The following is a 17,557-nucleotide window of genomic DNA, read 5'->3' on the forward strand; positions in this document are numbered from 1 at the left end:
CGTGTTTTTTTTCAATAAATAATTTACGTGTTTTTTTGACTAGGAGGCTACGTTTACTTTGAATGATGGGATTGAATAATGATAGATTAAAGTATGATTATTAATATAATTTGATATGATAGAGAGTGATTATGGATAAATAATAATATGTTTAGTTGGATGAATTAATTTTGGGATTGAAATGATAATTAAGAACAAATTACGATTTCACCCTTTAGCCATCATAATAATCATATGTTCGGCAAAGAAGGAAAGAAGGTGGAAGATAAAAAGGAAGGACATAATTGATTTTTTTCATTTTTTCACTCCATAATATTTATAATCCCATTAAAAATTTAGGACTAAAAATCATCTTTCAATCCTATCATTAACGGGCCTAAAGATTTATATCATTTTTCAATTTTGCAAGTAAACATAGGATTAGTTGGTATTATCTATGTTATCTTTCATTTATCAAGGCAAGTAAACGCAGCCGGAGTGTACAGAAACTGAGTTGCATGTTTGCTAAAGTATTTCGATATGCTTGATACGTCTTATTGAGTTAGGGACGTAAATGAGAGCATTATGTTCAAATTTATGTTTTAACGTATTTTATTGAAGTTAGAAGACATTTTCTTCATAAAATGTCAAATTCGAGCTCGATCCATTTGATTGACAATGGGGAAGGTCAAACTCATCTAATCCAAGATATCAACAACTTGCCTAATCTTTTCAAAAAAGAAAAACAACTAGCCTAATTGAATGTTGGCCTCGAAATTCCTTGTTGGATCGAGCTTCATCCAAAATTTCAAAGTATTTCAATTCCTTTTTTCTGAATCCTGGATTTAGATAGCTAAGTTAAAATTCTCCCCAGTATTTCAATATCACACACACACACCCCTACCTATGAAAGTTTTAGTAGTTTTTTTTGAAACAATCTCACGGATTTTTAATCGACTCAATTTTTATTCGACCTAATCTGTATGACGGGTTAATTTTGCTCATATTTATAAGAAAATTTATATTTTTGACATAAAAAGTAATATTTTTTCATGGATTATTAAAATAAGATATCATTCTCATAAACTTTTATCAAAAAGTTCCGAAGTTTAATTTGTAAAAGAAAATTATAAGAGGCCATCCATGGAAAATATTCCAAAAAAAAAAAATCAATGTTTTTAAAAAATTTGTTATAAATTTAATAATGAAAGAGAGAGGAGAAGAGAATAGAGATAAAAGTCAGTTCCGAAAGTGACTCGGAATTATTTCATTCATAACTGATAACCCCCATTTATAGGGTACAATTATAAGATACAAATATGTAGATAGATAAGATTGAGATATCTATATTAATCAAAAATCTATCTTGATAATCATCTATATTCAAAATCATATCATAACACTCCCCCTTAGATGATTATTTTCGTTTTGGCAAGATGGTTGTTTGGGACCTTCATGAAAACTCAAGTGTTGCCTCGTTAAAACCTTGTCAGTAAAATCCAGTGGGATAAAAACCTAAGCGAATGAAAAGGAGTACAACAATTGATATTTCTTCTTGGATGTTTCTTGAAGACGGATGTGCCTCGTTAAAATCTTACTAGAGAAAACCCAATAGGATAAAAATCTAGTGAAGGAAAAAGAGTATGACATCTTTTGCTTCTTGTTGATTGCCTCATCAAAAACATGATTATGAAATACCACTTGGGAAAAATCATAAACAAGTCATAAGAATTACTCCTCATGTTGCAAGCATCAGTTGAAATCTTTAATTCGTTGCCCGATATTGAATCTTTTTTTCTCAAAGTTTGATATCGGCAATACCCATATGAAAAGATTCGTCACATTATCTTCGATTGATGCTTATATAAAGTACTTCAGGACTAAAGATCTTTTGATAATTTAAATGACCAAACATTCATTAATGGATATAATATATCCATATAAATGTATTTTAGTACATTGTTGTGTACTATGACTAATTAATATATATTTCTTCTGGGAAATATCGGATCTATGACTCAAAAGAAAACTTCATATAAAAATCCTATCATATATTTATTTATATTTTAGAGATATATCATAATATTGCATGGATATGCATAAATCAAGTTGTGTTATACATTACAATTCTACATGGACTAGAACTCTATTTCTATAAATAAGAGATCTTTAACCCTTATTAAGAGAGGTTGTATTTTTTTTATAACGTCTCTCAACCCTTTTCTTACACATCTCACCTATGTCTTTTACACGTTTTACTCATATTTTCTATATCTTTGCGATTTTCATATCTTTTGTATTGAATCCTATACTGACTTGAGCGTCGGAGTGGCCTCACCTTCGGACGAACCATCTCACATATTTTCTTTGATACACAGAGATATTTTTGGATCATTCGGCTTGGTTTATTGAAGAAATTGGTTCTTTGAATACCGGTTCGATGTAATTTATTTGATGTGAAATTTTTGACCGCATCAATTGTTATTTTATATAGTTTTATTTTTCTCATTATAGTTTTCATTCATTATTCTAAATAATTTGAATAATTTTATTTTTTTTCCCATTTTACTTATCATCCAAAAGAAACTGCGAACCGACTGCCACCGTTAAAATCGCCCAAAATCGCGAAACCGATTTTACATGCAAAATCACAATTAAAAAAATAAAGTATAATCGAACCGCAAGTGGCAATTCGGTTTGAAATTTTTCGAAAAAATCACAAAATCGCACCGTGATCACCCCTAGTATATGGTCAGAGCATCCTGAGTAGTTTTGAGGGATGTATTTTCTTTTGTTTTCATCACTTGGACTTTGTAAATTGTTCAGTTATTTTAGAGACATTATCCTGATTTGTTTTATTATACTCTAGCTTGATTTCAAGGACGAAATCTCTTAAGATGAGGAGAATGTAGTAGTGTTATTATTGATTTTTGATATGTTTGTTAAAATAGGTTATTATCATTTGGTTTAGTTACCGGTTTTATTCCGCCGGTTTGGTTTATAAACATGTTTTTAGTTTCCACTGTTATTATATTCATCGCTTTGCTTAAGTTATTTTGATTTCATGCTTAACAATAATAGTTGTAGTGACTCAACCCGGATCCACTATCTAATCAGAGTTATAATAAAGTGCATGCAATAATACTTAAAGCTTAAGGAGCGGATAATATAAAATACAACAAATCCAATCGGCAGAATACTACCAACGATAACATAAGTGTATAAATACCATTATACAACCAAATCGAAGGTTCAGGGTAAACAAACCCCTACCCACTAAAACCTCACGCTCTCGGATTCTCAATCCTGCTGAGAGCTGCGTGGACCATCCAGCCTCAAACCTGCCCCGCCGCAAGGTACACCACAATACCCAAACACAGGAGCATGAGCGACTACACTCAATACATAAGCAATGATATAATTACAAATATGAGCACACAGATGATTTAAAATCTCAGGTAAATCACTTGCTCAAGGCACCATGAATACACAGTACCGGCTAGAGAGCGACTCCGTGGGGTACTCGTATATTCTATATCAGGGCTGAACCAACCCCATCCTTACCCGAATCAAAAACAGGATCCAAGTCCCATACGGAAACTATCATACCTGACTCGAGTCCAACATGAGATCACTGTTCCCTATGGAGACTGTCAATAACTTGCATCTCTCGGGATGCAGTCATACGTAAAATCGTGCATGTGCTAAGGCGGTAAAACATGCTAAAACATGATAAAACATATAGCACATACTCATGCAACATACATGCAAATATGTCATGCCGGCTATCTCGGTCATTACTTACGTACCTCTAACAATTGCTGGCAATTCCTAGCACCACCGGTCTACATCCCACGCCTACTAGTCCAGTCTACTGCTACTACAATGCAGTTACCCATGCATCAATAATTAAGCTCTAAAAGCCTTAACTAAACTATTTTAGACTCCTAAATATTTTTAGGAAGCCAAAGCTATACCTGCGCCCGTCATTAGCCCTTTGCTGTTGCTTGCCTCAAAACTAGGCCATAGCTCCGCTACGACTCCTGGAACGCTATGCCACTTCCGGATTCCCCATAGGATGCCTAGATCTCCCTAGATCTGAGTTAGAAGGCCTAGGATCGAGAGAGAAGAGAGGATAGGTACGAGTGAAAATGAATTTCGGCTCCCATATTTATAGCCAAAGTTCGGAGCCTCCGAACTCGACTTCGAGCCCTCCAAACTTGTTCGGATCCTCCGTTCCTGACTTTGGAGCCTCCGTTCCTGTTCGGAGCCTCCGATCCTGACTTCGGATCCCCCGAAGTCCCATCAATGACGTCACCAATGACGCATTATCTCAGGACAGCTAGCTGCTACTGTTCGAACCGTCCTATTGGACTTCGGGTCGTCCGAACTCCTCGAGCCTTCGAACCTTGGATCCGTTCACGTTCGGATCCTCCGAACTCAGTTCGGATCGTCCGAACCTCTCAAACCTTACCCACCATTTTTGAGTGTCTTGGATCTATCTTTGGACTCCGTTAATCCATTTGGAATTTCCTTAATCATGTTTTACTTAATCAAAATAATGATTACATGATTAATTACTCATTAATCCTTAATTCTGGATATGGGCCACTACATTCTCCCCCACTTAAGAAATTGCGTCCTCGAAATTAAAGTCAAAGGAAAAAGTACAGAACTCAACACGAACGTTCTTTATTACAATTGAACAAGTACAAACTTGATACAAAGAAGTACAAAATCTCAAAATAACTCGGGGTGCTCGGCTTGCATCCGGCTGTCTAACTCCCAAGTAGCTTTCTCTGTACCTCTGCGCTGCCACTGTACCATCACCAATGGTATACTCTTGTTACGAAGCACCTTGTCCTTTTTGTCTAGAATCCGTAGGGGTCTCTCTACATACGATAGATCCTGATCAAGTTGCACCACAGTTGGATGCAAAATATGCGACTCATCCGCCACGTACTATCTCAACAAGGACACGTGGAACATATCATGGATCCCCAAAAGATGTGGTGGCAATGCTAGACAATAAGCCACGTCCCCAACCTTCTCGAGAATCTTGAAAGGACCAATAAATCTCGCTGTCAGCTTACCCTTGCGACCGACTCTCATAACCTTCCGAAAAGGTGACACACGCAAGAATACATGCTCTCCTACCTCGAAGTGTAACGGTCTCCGGTGAGCGTTCACGTAGCTAGACTGTCAATCCTGGGCCGCCTTAATCCTGCATCGGATCAACTCCACTACATCAGTCATCTGCTGAATCATCTGAAGACCTCAACCTGACGCTCGCCAACCTCGTCCCAAAACAGAGGGGTACGACAACGTCATCCGTAAAGAGCCTCAAATGGTGCCATGACAATGCTGCGATGGTAACTATTGTTGTAAGCAAACTCCACCAATGGTAAATGATCATGCCACGCTGGACCAAAATCCATCACCGCTGCGCGAAGCATATCCTCTAAAGTGCGAATAGTACGCTCGGACTGTCCGTCTGTCTCTGGATGATAAGCCGTACTCAAGCTCAAAGTAGTATCAAGGGCTCGCTGGAAACTACCCCAGAATCTCGAGGTGAATCTCGGATCTCTATCATTGACAATGCTCAACGGAATGCCATGAAATCGAACGATCTCTCGCACATACAATTGTGCCATCCTATGAAATGTATAATCTCGGTTACAGGGAAGAAAATGTGCTGACTTAGATAATCGATCCACAACAACCCAAATAGCATCACAATTCCTGGAAGACATGGGCAAGTGGGTGACAAAATCCATCGTCACATGCTCCCACTTCCAATCAGGAATCTCTAAGCTGTGAAGTAACCCTCCAGGTCGTCTAAACTCTGCCTTGACCTGTTGACACGCAAGACATTGGGATACAAACTGATAGACGCTGCGCTTCATCCCTTTCCACCAAAATCGAGTGCGAAAATCCTTATACATCTTCATGTTTCCTGGATGTATAGAAAATCTAATGCGGTGAGTGTAGTGAACCGTATCCAAAATTAGCAATTAATGCGTAATTAATCGTATGTTCATGTTTAGATTAAGTAAAACATGATTAAGGAAATTTCAAATGGGTTAACGGAGTCCAAAAATGGATCCTGGATACTCAAAAATAACCGGGAAGGTTCTGAGGGTTCGGATGGTTCGGAGGCTCCGAACCGGGTTAGGAGGCTCCAACTGGATCGAAGGATTCGAACCTAAGATCAGAGGATCCGAAAGGGTTCGGAGGATCCGAACTCGGATCGGAGGCTCCAAAGATATTACGTCATTGGTGACGACACTGATGGGACTTCGGGGGATCCGAAGTCAGGATCGAAGGCTCCGAACAAGAACGGAGGCTACGAAGTCAGGAACGGAGGATCCGAACCAGTTCGGAGGATCCGAAGTCGAGTTCGGAGGCTCCGAACTTTGCTTATAAATAGGGGTCCGAAATTTCATTTTCAACTCGCACCTCTCCTTTTTCTCTCTCAATTCCTTAGCCTTCTAACTCAGATCTAGGGAGATCTAGGCATCCTATGGAGAATTCAGAAGTGGCATAGCGATCCAGGCGTCGTAGCGGAGCTGTGGCCTAGTTTTGAGACAATCGACAGCAAAAGGCTAACGACGAACGCATGTATAACTTTGGCTTCCTAAGAATATTTAGGAGTATGTAATAGCTTATTTAAGGATTTTAGAGCTTAATTAATGATGCCTGAGTAATTTTATTGTAGAGTTGATGATAGGCTTGGAACCTAGAGTGGGACTGCTAGGACTGCCTTTAATCAGGTACGTAAGTACTGACTGAGATAGCCAATGGGTTTTGCATGCTTATATGTTTCATTTGTGTGTCATATTATTATGCAGCATGTAAATATCATATTGTGTCTGTCCATCTTTTGAGATGAGCCATGTAGGGCCGCTCAGACCTGTTCGAACGGTTGAGATCGAGCACCCCGCGATTGACGGATTAGCCGGAACTGGCATCTGGAAGACACGGTCTACGTCTGTTAGGAATGAGCAGTGTACGCAGGGTTTGCTCCCCGAGTTGTACCACTCATGTCCTAGGCGCCATTACTGAGCAGTTGTATACAGTTATCCCAGATATGGATACCCTGTCATTTGCATGCATCATATTTGTATGTTTTACCCATGCTTTCGTATTTAGCTTAGAGCTCACGTCCAGTCTTTTTTGTGTATCTGGACACCCCATTCGACGGGGCAGGTGTAGGTGCAGGATTGAGCACTAGGAGCTTGGATTAGCCAGTGACCAGTGAAGACAGCAGGATTAGCTTTAGGTTTTTTTCCCTTTAGGCTTATTTATTTGATTGAGTTGTATAATCGAATTTGTTTAACCGGTTGTATTCTGCCGGTCTGTTTTTATTTAAGTCTTCCGCAACGATTTATTTAATGCATGCTTAATTATGCTCTTAACTCTGATTAGGTAGTGGATCCGGGTTGGGTCGCTACATTTATTGGTATCAGAGCATGCAAGCAAGAGACTTGGGATATAATATTAAGACTTTGGGTTATCCTTGTAGGATGGATGAGACATTGGAAGAGGTGATGATGCGACAATTAGATTGCCCGAAGACTATCATCATCGACAGGATTTCTAAAGATTTGGCTTATGGGATTCTAGCAAGTACGGACAGGAGTGATGGATCGTGTCCAAGCTTTCGATATTTCTACTCATGTGGATCGTAGCTTTGGATCGAGTACCGGATGTCAGATGCAGTGGCAAAGGATTGGTGGGGACTTACTTGATGTTTGCATCTGTACAGTCATTATCATGATGACACTAATCTGAAGATTCTCCAGTCGTATTTGGAGATATTGTCAGATAGACCTTCACCAGGGAATACCTCGAGTGTCTAAGGCATGACAGGTTTCGAGCGTAAGGTCATTAAACTCATGCAGAACATGGTTTTGCCGATATGCATGTATCGATGTGTTCGGTAGGCACACGGAAAACTTCATGTTCAAAGCATGATTTGGTTACAAGAAGAAAGCTGACGGTAGATCGTGAGCAGAAGAGGTCGACTGACAGGCACTGATGTAGAGCATAGCTGGTTAGCGAGCTCGAGTTATTTCTCCGGAAGTCTTGGCAAGACGAGATACCAAGAGGTTTGAGCAGGAGTATGCTTGTATTGATGCGTGTGTTTATTAGAAGCTTCATGCTCAAGAAACAAATACTAGTACGATTATTTAATTACTGAATTGTTGTAATTGTAAACAGTATTTCAGTTGTAATGAACCATCAGAGTCATATTGTATCATTCAAGTTATTAATTTTACATTTTGTTGTATTTCGGAATACTGTAATTGTTTTACATGGGATTGTAATCAAGAAATTGCACATAACTTGAAACAATGATACATGTTTTATTTATCCAGCAGATCGTGGATGATTGCATGATTCTGCTAAGTTTTGGCATGATGTTAGTTGATTAGTGTTCAACTGTGGTAACTCATGGGGTTTGAGTGGGCCGATTGTAACCTGTGACTTGTGGTTAGTCTAGGAGTTTTCCTAGGATTGACCTAGTTAATCAGAAGGCTAAGATAGTATCAGTGATGAGTGGACTCATCTAGAGGCATTAAGGGTATTGTTCGGTTTAGAACATCTGGGCTTTGTTCTAGGTTGTTTCCTTAGAACAGTAGGATGTCAAACCTTCGTTAGGTTGAGACTTGTGATGATGGGTTTTCATCAGGATACCAGGTCCAGTATATGCTGAGAGTTGTGGACTATGACCATGACTAGATGTGATGGGGCGCGATCCTATGCCAGCGTTACTCTTGGAGTCTTTGTACTTCAGATGCTGCCTAGGAGCCTTCGTGCTTCAAGATTGGCGGTGGGAAGGCTACTCAGTCTAGGGATTTTGTAGCAGTCACAACAGGGTATGACCTTGGATTGGATATCAGGTTTGATATCATTGGCTAGATATCGTCTGATTTTGTCTAAAATATGGTTTGAGTGTTCTGCTATGAGAACCAGCCTTGGAGGGTTTCCTTTACGAGAGTGTACTCTGAGCAGATAGGTTTTAACCTTTGGGTTACTGCAAGACATGTGGATCTAGTAGGTGGACAGATTTCTACCAGCGATGACTAGGGGTTGTCATCAGAGTTGCGATTAGGGTTCCCTGTGTTAGGATTCATCCAAGAACTTGGATGGGATGTTGTTTTAAGACTTCAACTCGAATACGAGGACTACTGCATGATGATTGACTTCATATGTGATGGATTATATCAGATGTTAAGAATTGTACAGGGCTATTTGAGGCGTGAGGGAAGCGTGACTCATGCCAGTGTACACTTGGTTGTGATTCTAGGTGGGACATCGTGGTAGGCTACCTCAGTCTTAAATTGTTGTACAGTATTAGCAAGGGATATGATCAGGAGCGTGTCCGAAGATTTTGGAAATATTTGGGATTCGTTAGTTATGATTCTTGGACTTGACGAGCCGTGGCGTTCATCCCGAATGAACGAGGTAAGGATAGTAAGTCCAGTGATTGCGCTAAGTAATGTCTGAAATTTTCAGAGGTTGAGCGTAGGATTTTCCATGGTATGGAAATGGTCTAGGTTGATAGATCGCGAGCGACTATTGGGATTAGTTTGTCTTGATGTTCGCCTTGGGTGAACAATCAATGAAGCCAATTGCCAAACAACAAAATGCATACACAAACTTCAAACACAACCCTAACATCATATAAATTCGAGATTTATAGGGCATGCACTTCTAAAATTTTGAAAATACCAATATGCATTCAAAACCCCTCATGTTTCCAATCACAAATCACCATGCAACTCCTTAAAATCCATGCTCAATCAAATTTAGAAATTTTCAATAAACCATTCTGAAAATATAGTAAAAAACCAAACCCTAACATGCTGAAAATCATATGCATTTCGAAATTAAATAAAAGATTTAGTACAAGAACATATTAACTAGCTTGAATGCCCAAGAAAAGCTTACACTTGCCTTAACCAACACAACCTACAAAACGAAGGAAATGGCTAGCTAAGACCTCGACCAGGAGCTGGACGACACTTCTCCAGGTGAACTCCAGGAAACGGCGACGGTGGGAGGAGGACGGCGGCGGCCGGAAATTCTGGAGGAAGGGGGCAGCCGAACTTGGAAGAAATGAGGGAGAAAAAGAGAAATGAAGAGGCGGCTCAAGCTTGGAATGAGATGCTATGGTTTAATTTTGTTTTGGGATAAAAAAGATGTGTGTGAGGTGTACATGTGTATGTATGTATAGTTGTAAGTATATAAAAGTAGGTGTGAGTGTTGTTTTAAAGGTACAACTTTAAAGTACTACAATTTTTGCCTACTAACTTACACTAATAAAATTTTTAAGTTTAAAAACCCCCAATGAAAAATATTATATTGTGTTTTACTAATCCAGGTTTATGAAAATTCGAACTTTTGAAAAAGTTAAAGAATAAGTCCAATATTGCGATAAAAAAATGATTTTTGATACTCGGAAAATTCTAACTTTTAAACTCTCATATAATTTTCTCCTTCCTCCCTACTTAAATTTTTTTAAATAAAATCTTGGAATTTACCGCCGAAATCCACCATCGCCGAACACCGGAATCGGAAGTCACTTACTCAAAAATCTCAATAATAAATAACTTCAAATATTTGAGCAATTAAACTTTAAAGGAAACTTAAACAATTAATTCCAAGCAATTAAAATCATAATTATTGAAAATGAATTTAGGCATGAAATCCGAATTATGAAATTCTAGGTGCTACAGACTCGTTTACCTACTCCATGAGGGTCATCAGATGACGAGATTGGATACGTTTGCGACACATGTAAGAGTTAGTACATTGTAGTTGAGAATTCACCGCTCACCTATGGGTGTGGATATCCTATGTGATCTTATGAGATAATAGTGCATGGAATCTCTATCCAGAGTATGAAATGTTTATCATGGGGTGATGCTACTTGATGATCTTTCCATGATTCGATAGGTTAATCATAAATGAATTCTGACATTCTTATGATAAAGGTGTTAATGCATAGAATGGGGAGAGTTAGGGTAAGCTCGCATAAGAGAAGATATCTTGAATCACAAAAAGTTGTGAACCTACGACTAGCTGTATCTCTGAACTATTGAGAGTCATGCAAGCACTAGTTTCTCTGTTTCCGTTGAGATTATAAATTCAAAGAGTTGAATTTATAATAATAAGTTTGATAGGATAAAACTATAAGCTTATAAATGAGTTTATAAGAGCTTATAAAAATTTTAGTACACTTGCTTAATTTCAGTGGAAGTGTTCCAAATTTAGCATTTTTTCATCAGTGATTTCAAAAATTAAAATGCACATCATAATAACAAGCAAGTTAAAATTGTCACATCAGTGATGTTGGAGCATCGATCGAGATTATGACGAGGGCGCTGTAATGGGCGCATGATTCATTGACTTGTAAGAGTACAAGCCCATCAATATGTAAATTAATTTAAGTATTGAATAGATTTGATTGATTTTTTTTATTCTAGTTGGACTTGAAATAAAAAGACCCATGATACATACATATAAATACATATACATGTATATATATATATATAATAGAATTTTGATATCATTGACAACCACCATGAGAACATACATGAACAACAGTTGACGTGATATTTTTTACATCTAATCACTGATTGTCACGTCAGTTGTTGCTCGTATAAGTGGCCATAGTGGTTGTCCATGATATCAAAAATCATAATATATATATATATATATATATATGTAACTTGTATATATATGTATGCAATATTATATATGGATATGATATATGTATAACTTGTAACTTGTATATATATGTATGCAATATTATATATGTAACTTGTATATATATGTATGCAATATTATATATGGATATTATATATTTAGTGATCGGGGACGAGTTGGGCAGGAATGGTTGGGCAGCTGAAAATTACTCTATATATATATTTTATAAATATATATATATATATATATATTCATATTTTCGATCACCGAGATTGAAATTTGTATCATATAATATATCGTTGGATTCGTATTTTTGAGATGACCCTACCGCAAAAATTTCAAGGCAATCGAAGTTGTTTTGGGCACGATTGCACGTGAATCCTCCGCAACCTAGGGTGCGTGGGATCAAAACTGTATATATATAACGAAAAAATTCTTCCTTTCTTACTAGTGCAAGTTCGAAGGGGAATGGGCAATCCGGTCATGGACCTGATTATGAGATTGAAGAAAAGAATTTTTTAAGTTGATTATTCGTATGGAGTTACAACAAGAACTATCTCCGCTAATCCCAAAATAGTTAGTGTCAAGTGAACATTTCACAAAGGTATATATTCTATAACATCCCATGTATGTTGATTAAACAATACGAGTGCCCATTAATTTTAAATGTCAAAATTAAAATTTTAAAATTTTCGTTGCATCTTTCGTACGAGAGAAACAGTACTCCAATACTTCGTACCAAGATCACAGCCTTCACTAGGAGCTTGCGCGCATCATGCATGTGTTAGGGCTTAATTTGCAGCAAGATTACGACTTTCATTAAAAGCTTGCATCCGCATGCGCACACATACACATATATGCTCTTAGAGCTACTCGATTAGCTATATGACACCTAGCACATTATTTCATTAATGTGTCCTAAAAGTTCTTCCATCACTGTAACAGTGAGACCGCGTTTAATCAATTTTTGTATTTATGTTCGACTTCAATTTTTACTTTTTGTTTGGAAGATATGTGTGGAACCTAACTATTATTTTCTAATTTTTTTTTTATGTTTTCAAATATATATTTAGCAGTGATTTCACTTGTCCTGTATTTTTTTTTCTAGTGCGTTTAACGAGAGACTTAGAGAAAGGGGCAACAAAAAAGGCTCGAGAGGATGAATTTTCGTTTGAGTTCTGTGCATTATGGTAGAAACTTACTACTGTGGTAAGCACCTGGAGCGTTTGTCTATATATAAAGGGTAATGCTACATGTACATAAAGTATTACATGTTGGGTTACATATTACACTTGAAATTACATGATTATTCTACATGCATTTTTGAAAGATTTTTTTAAATAAAGTGCAGGGATAATCATTTGATTTCAAGTGTAATGTGTAATCCAACGTGTAATACTCCGTGTACATGTAGCATTACCCATATATAAATGAGTGTAAATAATCAAAAAATGTTCCTATGAAGTGGCTTATTTTATGTTTTCGACAAGCAAGTTTTCAAATTTAATTGAGTATTGACAGACGTCATGTCAAAAGATCTCTTAATGTCATGTTTGTATTTTTTGATGACATGTCACCGCTGAATTTCTTTTAAAAAAAAAACTGAAAATACATGGGTTTTGTTTGAACATGTACTTACAACGTTTTTTATAAACGTAATTTTAAATTTTTTTATAAAATATTTTAAAAGTTATTTTAACAATAAATATGTTTTTGGACAACTATTTTATAAAAATATTTTAACATTTCAAGAATAATATTGTTCACTTTGTTTTTCATAGTTCTTTTCTAATATCATCCCTCTCAAGTCATGTTTTGTAAAAACTATACTTCGAGAACATATTTAAAAAATATTTTGAAATTTTTTTTACAAAAATCTTATCCAAAAATATATTTTGAGTTTTTACACTTATAAAATACTAAAAAAATTTTAAAAATAAGATATTGATCATTTTGACTATTGTACCGCGTACTTGAATCACAAGACCTGGATGCACCTACCAATTGAGCTATTCCTCTAGACATGAGAAATTGGTATAGTACTCGAAAAATGAAAAACATGGTACTATATTATTTGATGAAATTGAGGGGGTAATTTTTTTTTTTTTTTAAATATTGTGCATAGGATTCATTCATTCATTCTTGAAATAATCAAAAGAAAATGACACATCATCACCTTTCTCTCACTCTACTATTAAAGCTGAAACAAACACCACGCCTTCACCCAATAAATCAATTCTTCTATAATTAAACTTGGACACACAGTAACACAATACTTGTATCCTCGAAAATATATAAGCTTATTTTTCACACGGATTTAAAAACTGTTGTAAAAACAAAGTTTACTAACAATTTCGTATTTTATACTTAATTAATTTCAAAACAATATTTGCACGTTTTTCTGAACTTAATTAAAGATGTACATTTTACCTCGAAAAGATTTCGCCCTAAGTTAAATGAGGTAAATTATATATATGAACCATATTTTTTCACTCATTCAGTTTGGTATTTATTTCCGGACCTAATCAATTTTTGCCATTCGTATAATTGTTTGGATATATGCTAACTGTTAATTACATGTATCTTCTAATAAATTAATAATAAGTGAAACCAGTACTATATATATTTATTGAAATTGAGTAAGACATTCGATTGAATTACATATAGGATATTTTCGTAATAAATTAAAAACATATGGGATATTTCCAGCCATGCATGCAATATAATATAGTACTGTTTAAATCCCAATTGATTGAATATTTATGTATATATATATATATGGACTCAGACCCATGCAGTAATATATATATATATATATATATATATATATATATATAATGATGATCAAACCATGTATATATAAGTATATATTCACTCTAAAACATGAGAGGAAAGATAGTTTTAATTGCAGATCCCAAGATAATTAAACATAACAGCTAAAGAACAAAATCTCGAAAATTAAAGAGAGAAGAATTGAAAATGAAATAAAGCCAAAAGAAGCTGCTTGGTTTCTCCAAGATCCCAGAGACATTAAAAAAAAAAAAAAAAATTTGTGAAAAATTAATTATTAGTCTCTAAAACTTGGTTGTGATCATGAGGATTGGATTGATGATTCTTCTTGGCGAGATTATGCTTATTATTATGCATCCAAACTTTGAGTACTCTCCTCTTGACCCCGATCTCTTGACAAAAGTGCTGCACCAGAGATTCTTCTTGCTTTTGTATTTTCCATCCCACTTTCTCCGCAAAACCGTGCATTTTATCCTTTTGATCTTGAGTGAATTTAGTCCGGAACCTCTTCTTGATCACCATCTGATGAACGGGCTCCTGTTCGTCAGACTCAGAAACCGGCATGATCATGGGATGATGCGGCGCCACGTTTCTGGAAGAAATCAGAGTCCCCAACGTCGCATGATGATTCAGGAGTTTCCTCCCCATTAATCTTGAATTCAGATAGTAATTATTATGCTGAATGTCTCCTTCTGTTTCTTTTCTGTGGAAGTTCCGGTGGCAGCTGCAGGCGGAGCAAACCAGGGCTTCTAAGGTACCTTCTTCGCCGCTGGGCATGAATTCTCCGCACCCATCCGTCGCATTTCCTCCCATGGAAGCTGCATGGTTCTTCAGACATTCTTTGTACCTCACCATTTTCTTGAATGCTGCTGCAGCTTCATGGTCATCTCCCATCATTAATGGGCCGGCATTGGAAGCTGGGATTTGTTGTATCATGTTGGGATGATGATGCATCATGTGGCCATGGCCATAGCTACTGTTGAGTGGGATAGGCATTTCATGGTCTTCTTGATTTGGAAGTTCCATTTTCCAGGTTTAACTGTGTGTTGCTTTTTAATCAAAATGTTTGTTGTTTGGAGACCAAAAGAAAAGACACGAGACAGGAACACACATATATATATATATATATGATTATAATTAATAAACAAAATAATTAATTAAAATGATTGGATATTTTTTTGCATCAAATTAAGTGGTGGCTAACTCAATATGTGTCTGCTGTCCACTCTTTTTGAAGGAAAACACATCACTGAAAAACAACTAATGACCCACACTAGCTAGCTCGTGAAATATATAATTAGGAAACTAACTGAGGGAACTAGCTAATTAAAACAGCTTGCCCATTTCCAATTTTGGGTTACTAATTTCTGATCGATGGGTTCCAAGAAAATCAAAGGAGGGATATATATGGATCCGACAACAGTAAAATGCTTGCTTACGGAGTGGAGATCCAATTCAAGCTAAGACCATAATAGAGCTAATTATCAAAATCAAGAAGCAAAATCTCTCTTCCAACACATCATATCATCAATTATATTTTATCCTTAATTCTTGGTTGGAGATGATGACTGCAGGGGTTGGGCACTCAAATAATCAGACTCCCATCTCCACAATGTTTTTACCTACATGAATAAAATATAATGTTCAGTAGGAGGAGTACTAAAGTACAGAAACAGGAATTTCACACTATAACAAGGAAGAATAGAAGCTGGGAAACTAAAGAAATAGTAGCAGCACTAAATCTCAAGAAACATGCACAAGCTAGCTAGTAAACATTACCAAGAATAATTTGGCATCTGAAAAAACAAAGTTAAGAAAGTAAAACAAACCCTTGTCTGACAAGAGTCTGATCCACTTTCTTAGGGCTAAAAAACCCAGAAATTTGAAGTAAAAAAGAAGGGAAGAGGAGGCGTGATGAAGAGTAAAGAGGGGTTTTTTTGTGGAGTGAATGAAGCACTATATTAACATGGAGCTTAGCTTATAAAAGTAGTGAAATGAAATGAAAGGGCCTTAAAAGAAAAAGGTGGGGGAGGAAAGAGAAGAAAGAAAGATTTAGCAGAGGAATTTATTTAGAGAGAATTAAAAAGGCCGGTGGGGTATTTGCTTTGCTTGCACTACTGCTACTGTGAAAGCCATCGAGTTTACGCCATTTGGAGAGCAGTGTCAGAGAGTGGAGAGGACAATGGAAGATGGGTAATTACAATTTATATTAATATTTTCTTTTCTTTCTACTATTTCATTTTACCACCTAGCTATTTAATTTATTATAATTATAATTATTATGTTTTAATAAGTTTAGAAATTTAGATAATTAGTTATAATGCTTATAATAAATTCATTAGATCATAATATAGTGAAATTAAATTTATTATAAGCAAGTTGAGAGAGAAGTCCACGTTGTTATAAGATAAATCGTGAATAATAAATTAAAGCAATAAATGTTTTTTTGAATAATAACCATAATTTTTTTTTTTTTAAAAAAAAAAATCGTGTTCGTTTACTTTTGTCTATATAAATACTAGTAAAAGTACTACTGAATGATTTTTTAATTTTGTACGTAATATAACAGCATGGCCAACTAGGTGAAATAAATTTTATTCTAAAATTCGCTTCAATTTCGTGAGGAATGATTCGATTTAATTAATTTCATGTTTTTTAGTATGAAAATTTGCGAGACGGACATGAACTTTGTGTTTCGACACGTCTCTAGTCCATCGTGGCTAACGGTGTATTTTAAGAGTCTCTCTCTTTTTTTTCTCTCTTTTTTTTTTTTCTTTTTTTTTTTTGGTGATTCTCTCAGATTATGTAAATTTTCTTTTATTTTTAAGTACTTTTGTAACCTCAAACTTGGTTGGATGCTAATATTACGATGTATTTTCAATAATAATAATAATAATAATAATAATAATAATAATAATAATAATAATAATAATAATAATGTACACGATACGCATATAATTTTGATTTATTTGGTGTATGTATGTATGTATGTATGTATGTATGTATGTATGTATCACCCATGGGCCATGGGTAGGCAAGTTGCGTATTGTAAATTTGTAATTATTACGTG

At 35.9% G+C, this 17,557-nt stretch overlaps 1 protein-coding gene across 1 annotated transcript; it reads right to left on the bottom strand.

Annotated features, from left to right (window-relative positions):
* Positions 1-14,591: 14,591 nt before the first annotated feature.
* Positions 14,592-16,526, bottom strand: LOC140864799 (zinc-finger homeodomain protein 4-like). Its single transcript, XM_073269174.1, has 2 exons — positions 16,267-16,526; positions 14,592-16,109 (listed from the first exon to the last, which is right to left on the bottom strand). The coding sequence occupies exon 2, from the start codon at positions 15,511-15,513 to the stop codon at positions 14,758-14,760; it is 756 nt and encodes a 251-aa protein (XP_073125275.1). The 5' UTR covers positions 15,514-16,109; positions 16,267-16,526; the 3' UTR covers positions 14,592-14,757.
* Positions 16,527-17,557: the final 1,031 nt, after the last annotated feature.

The sequence above is a fragment of the Henckelia pumila genome, chromosome 4 (genome assembly GCF_033568475.1).
Source record: "Henckelia pumila isolate YLH828 chromosome 4, ASM3356847v2, whole genome shotgun sequence".
Classification (NCBI taxonomy): Eukaryota; Viridiplantae; Streptophyta; class Magnoliopsida; order Lamiales; family Gesneriaceae; genus Henckelia; species Henckelia pumila.

Excerpts from the sequence above, each read along its gene's own strand:
- LOC140864799 (XM_073269174.1), bottom strand. The coding sequence starts at position 15,513 with ATGGAACTTCCAAATCAAGAAGACCATGAAATGCCTATCCCACTCAAC.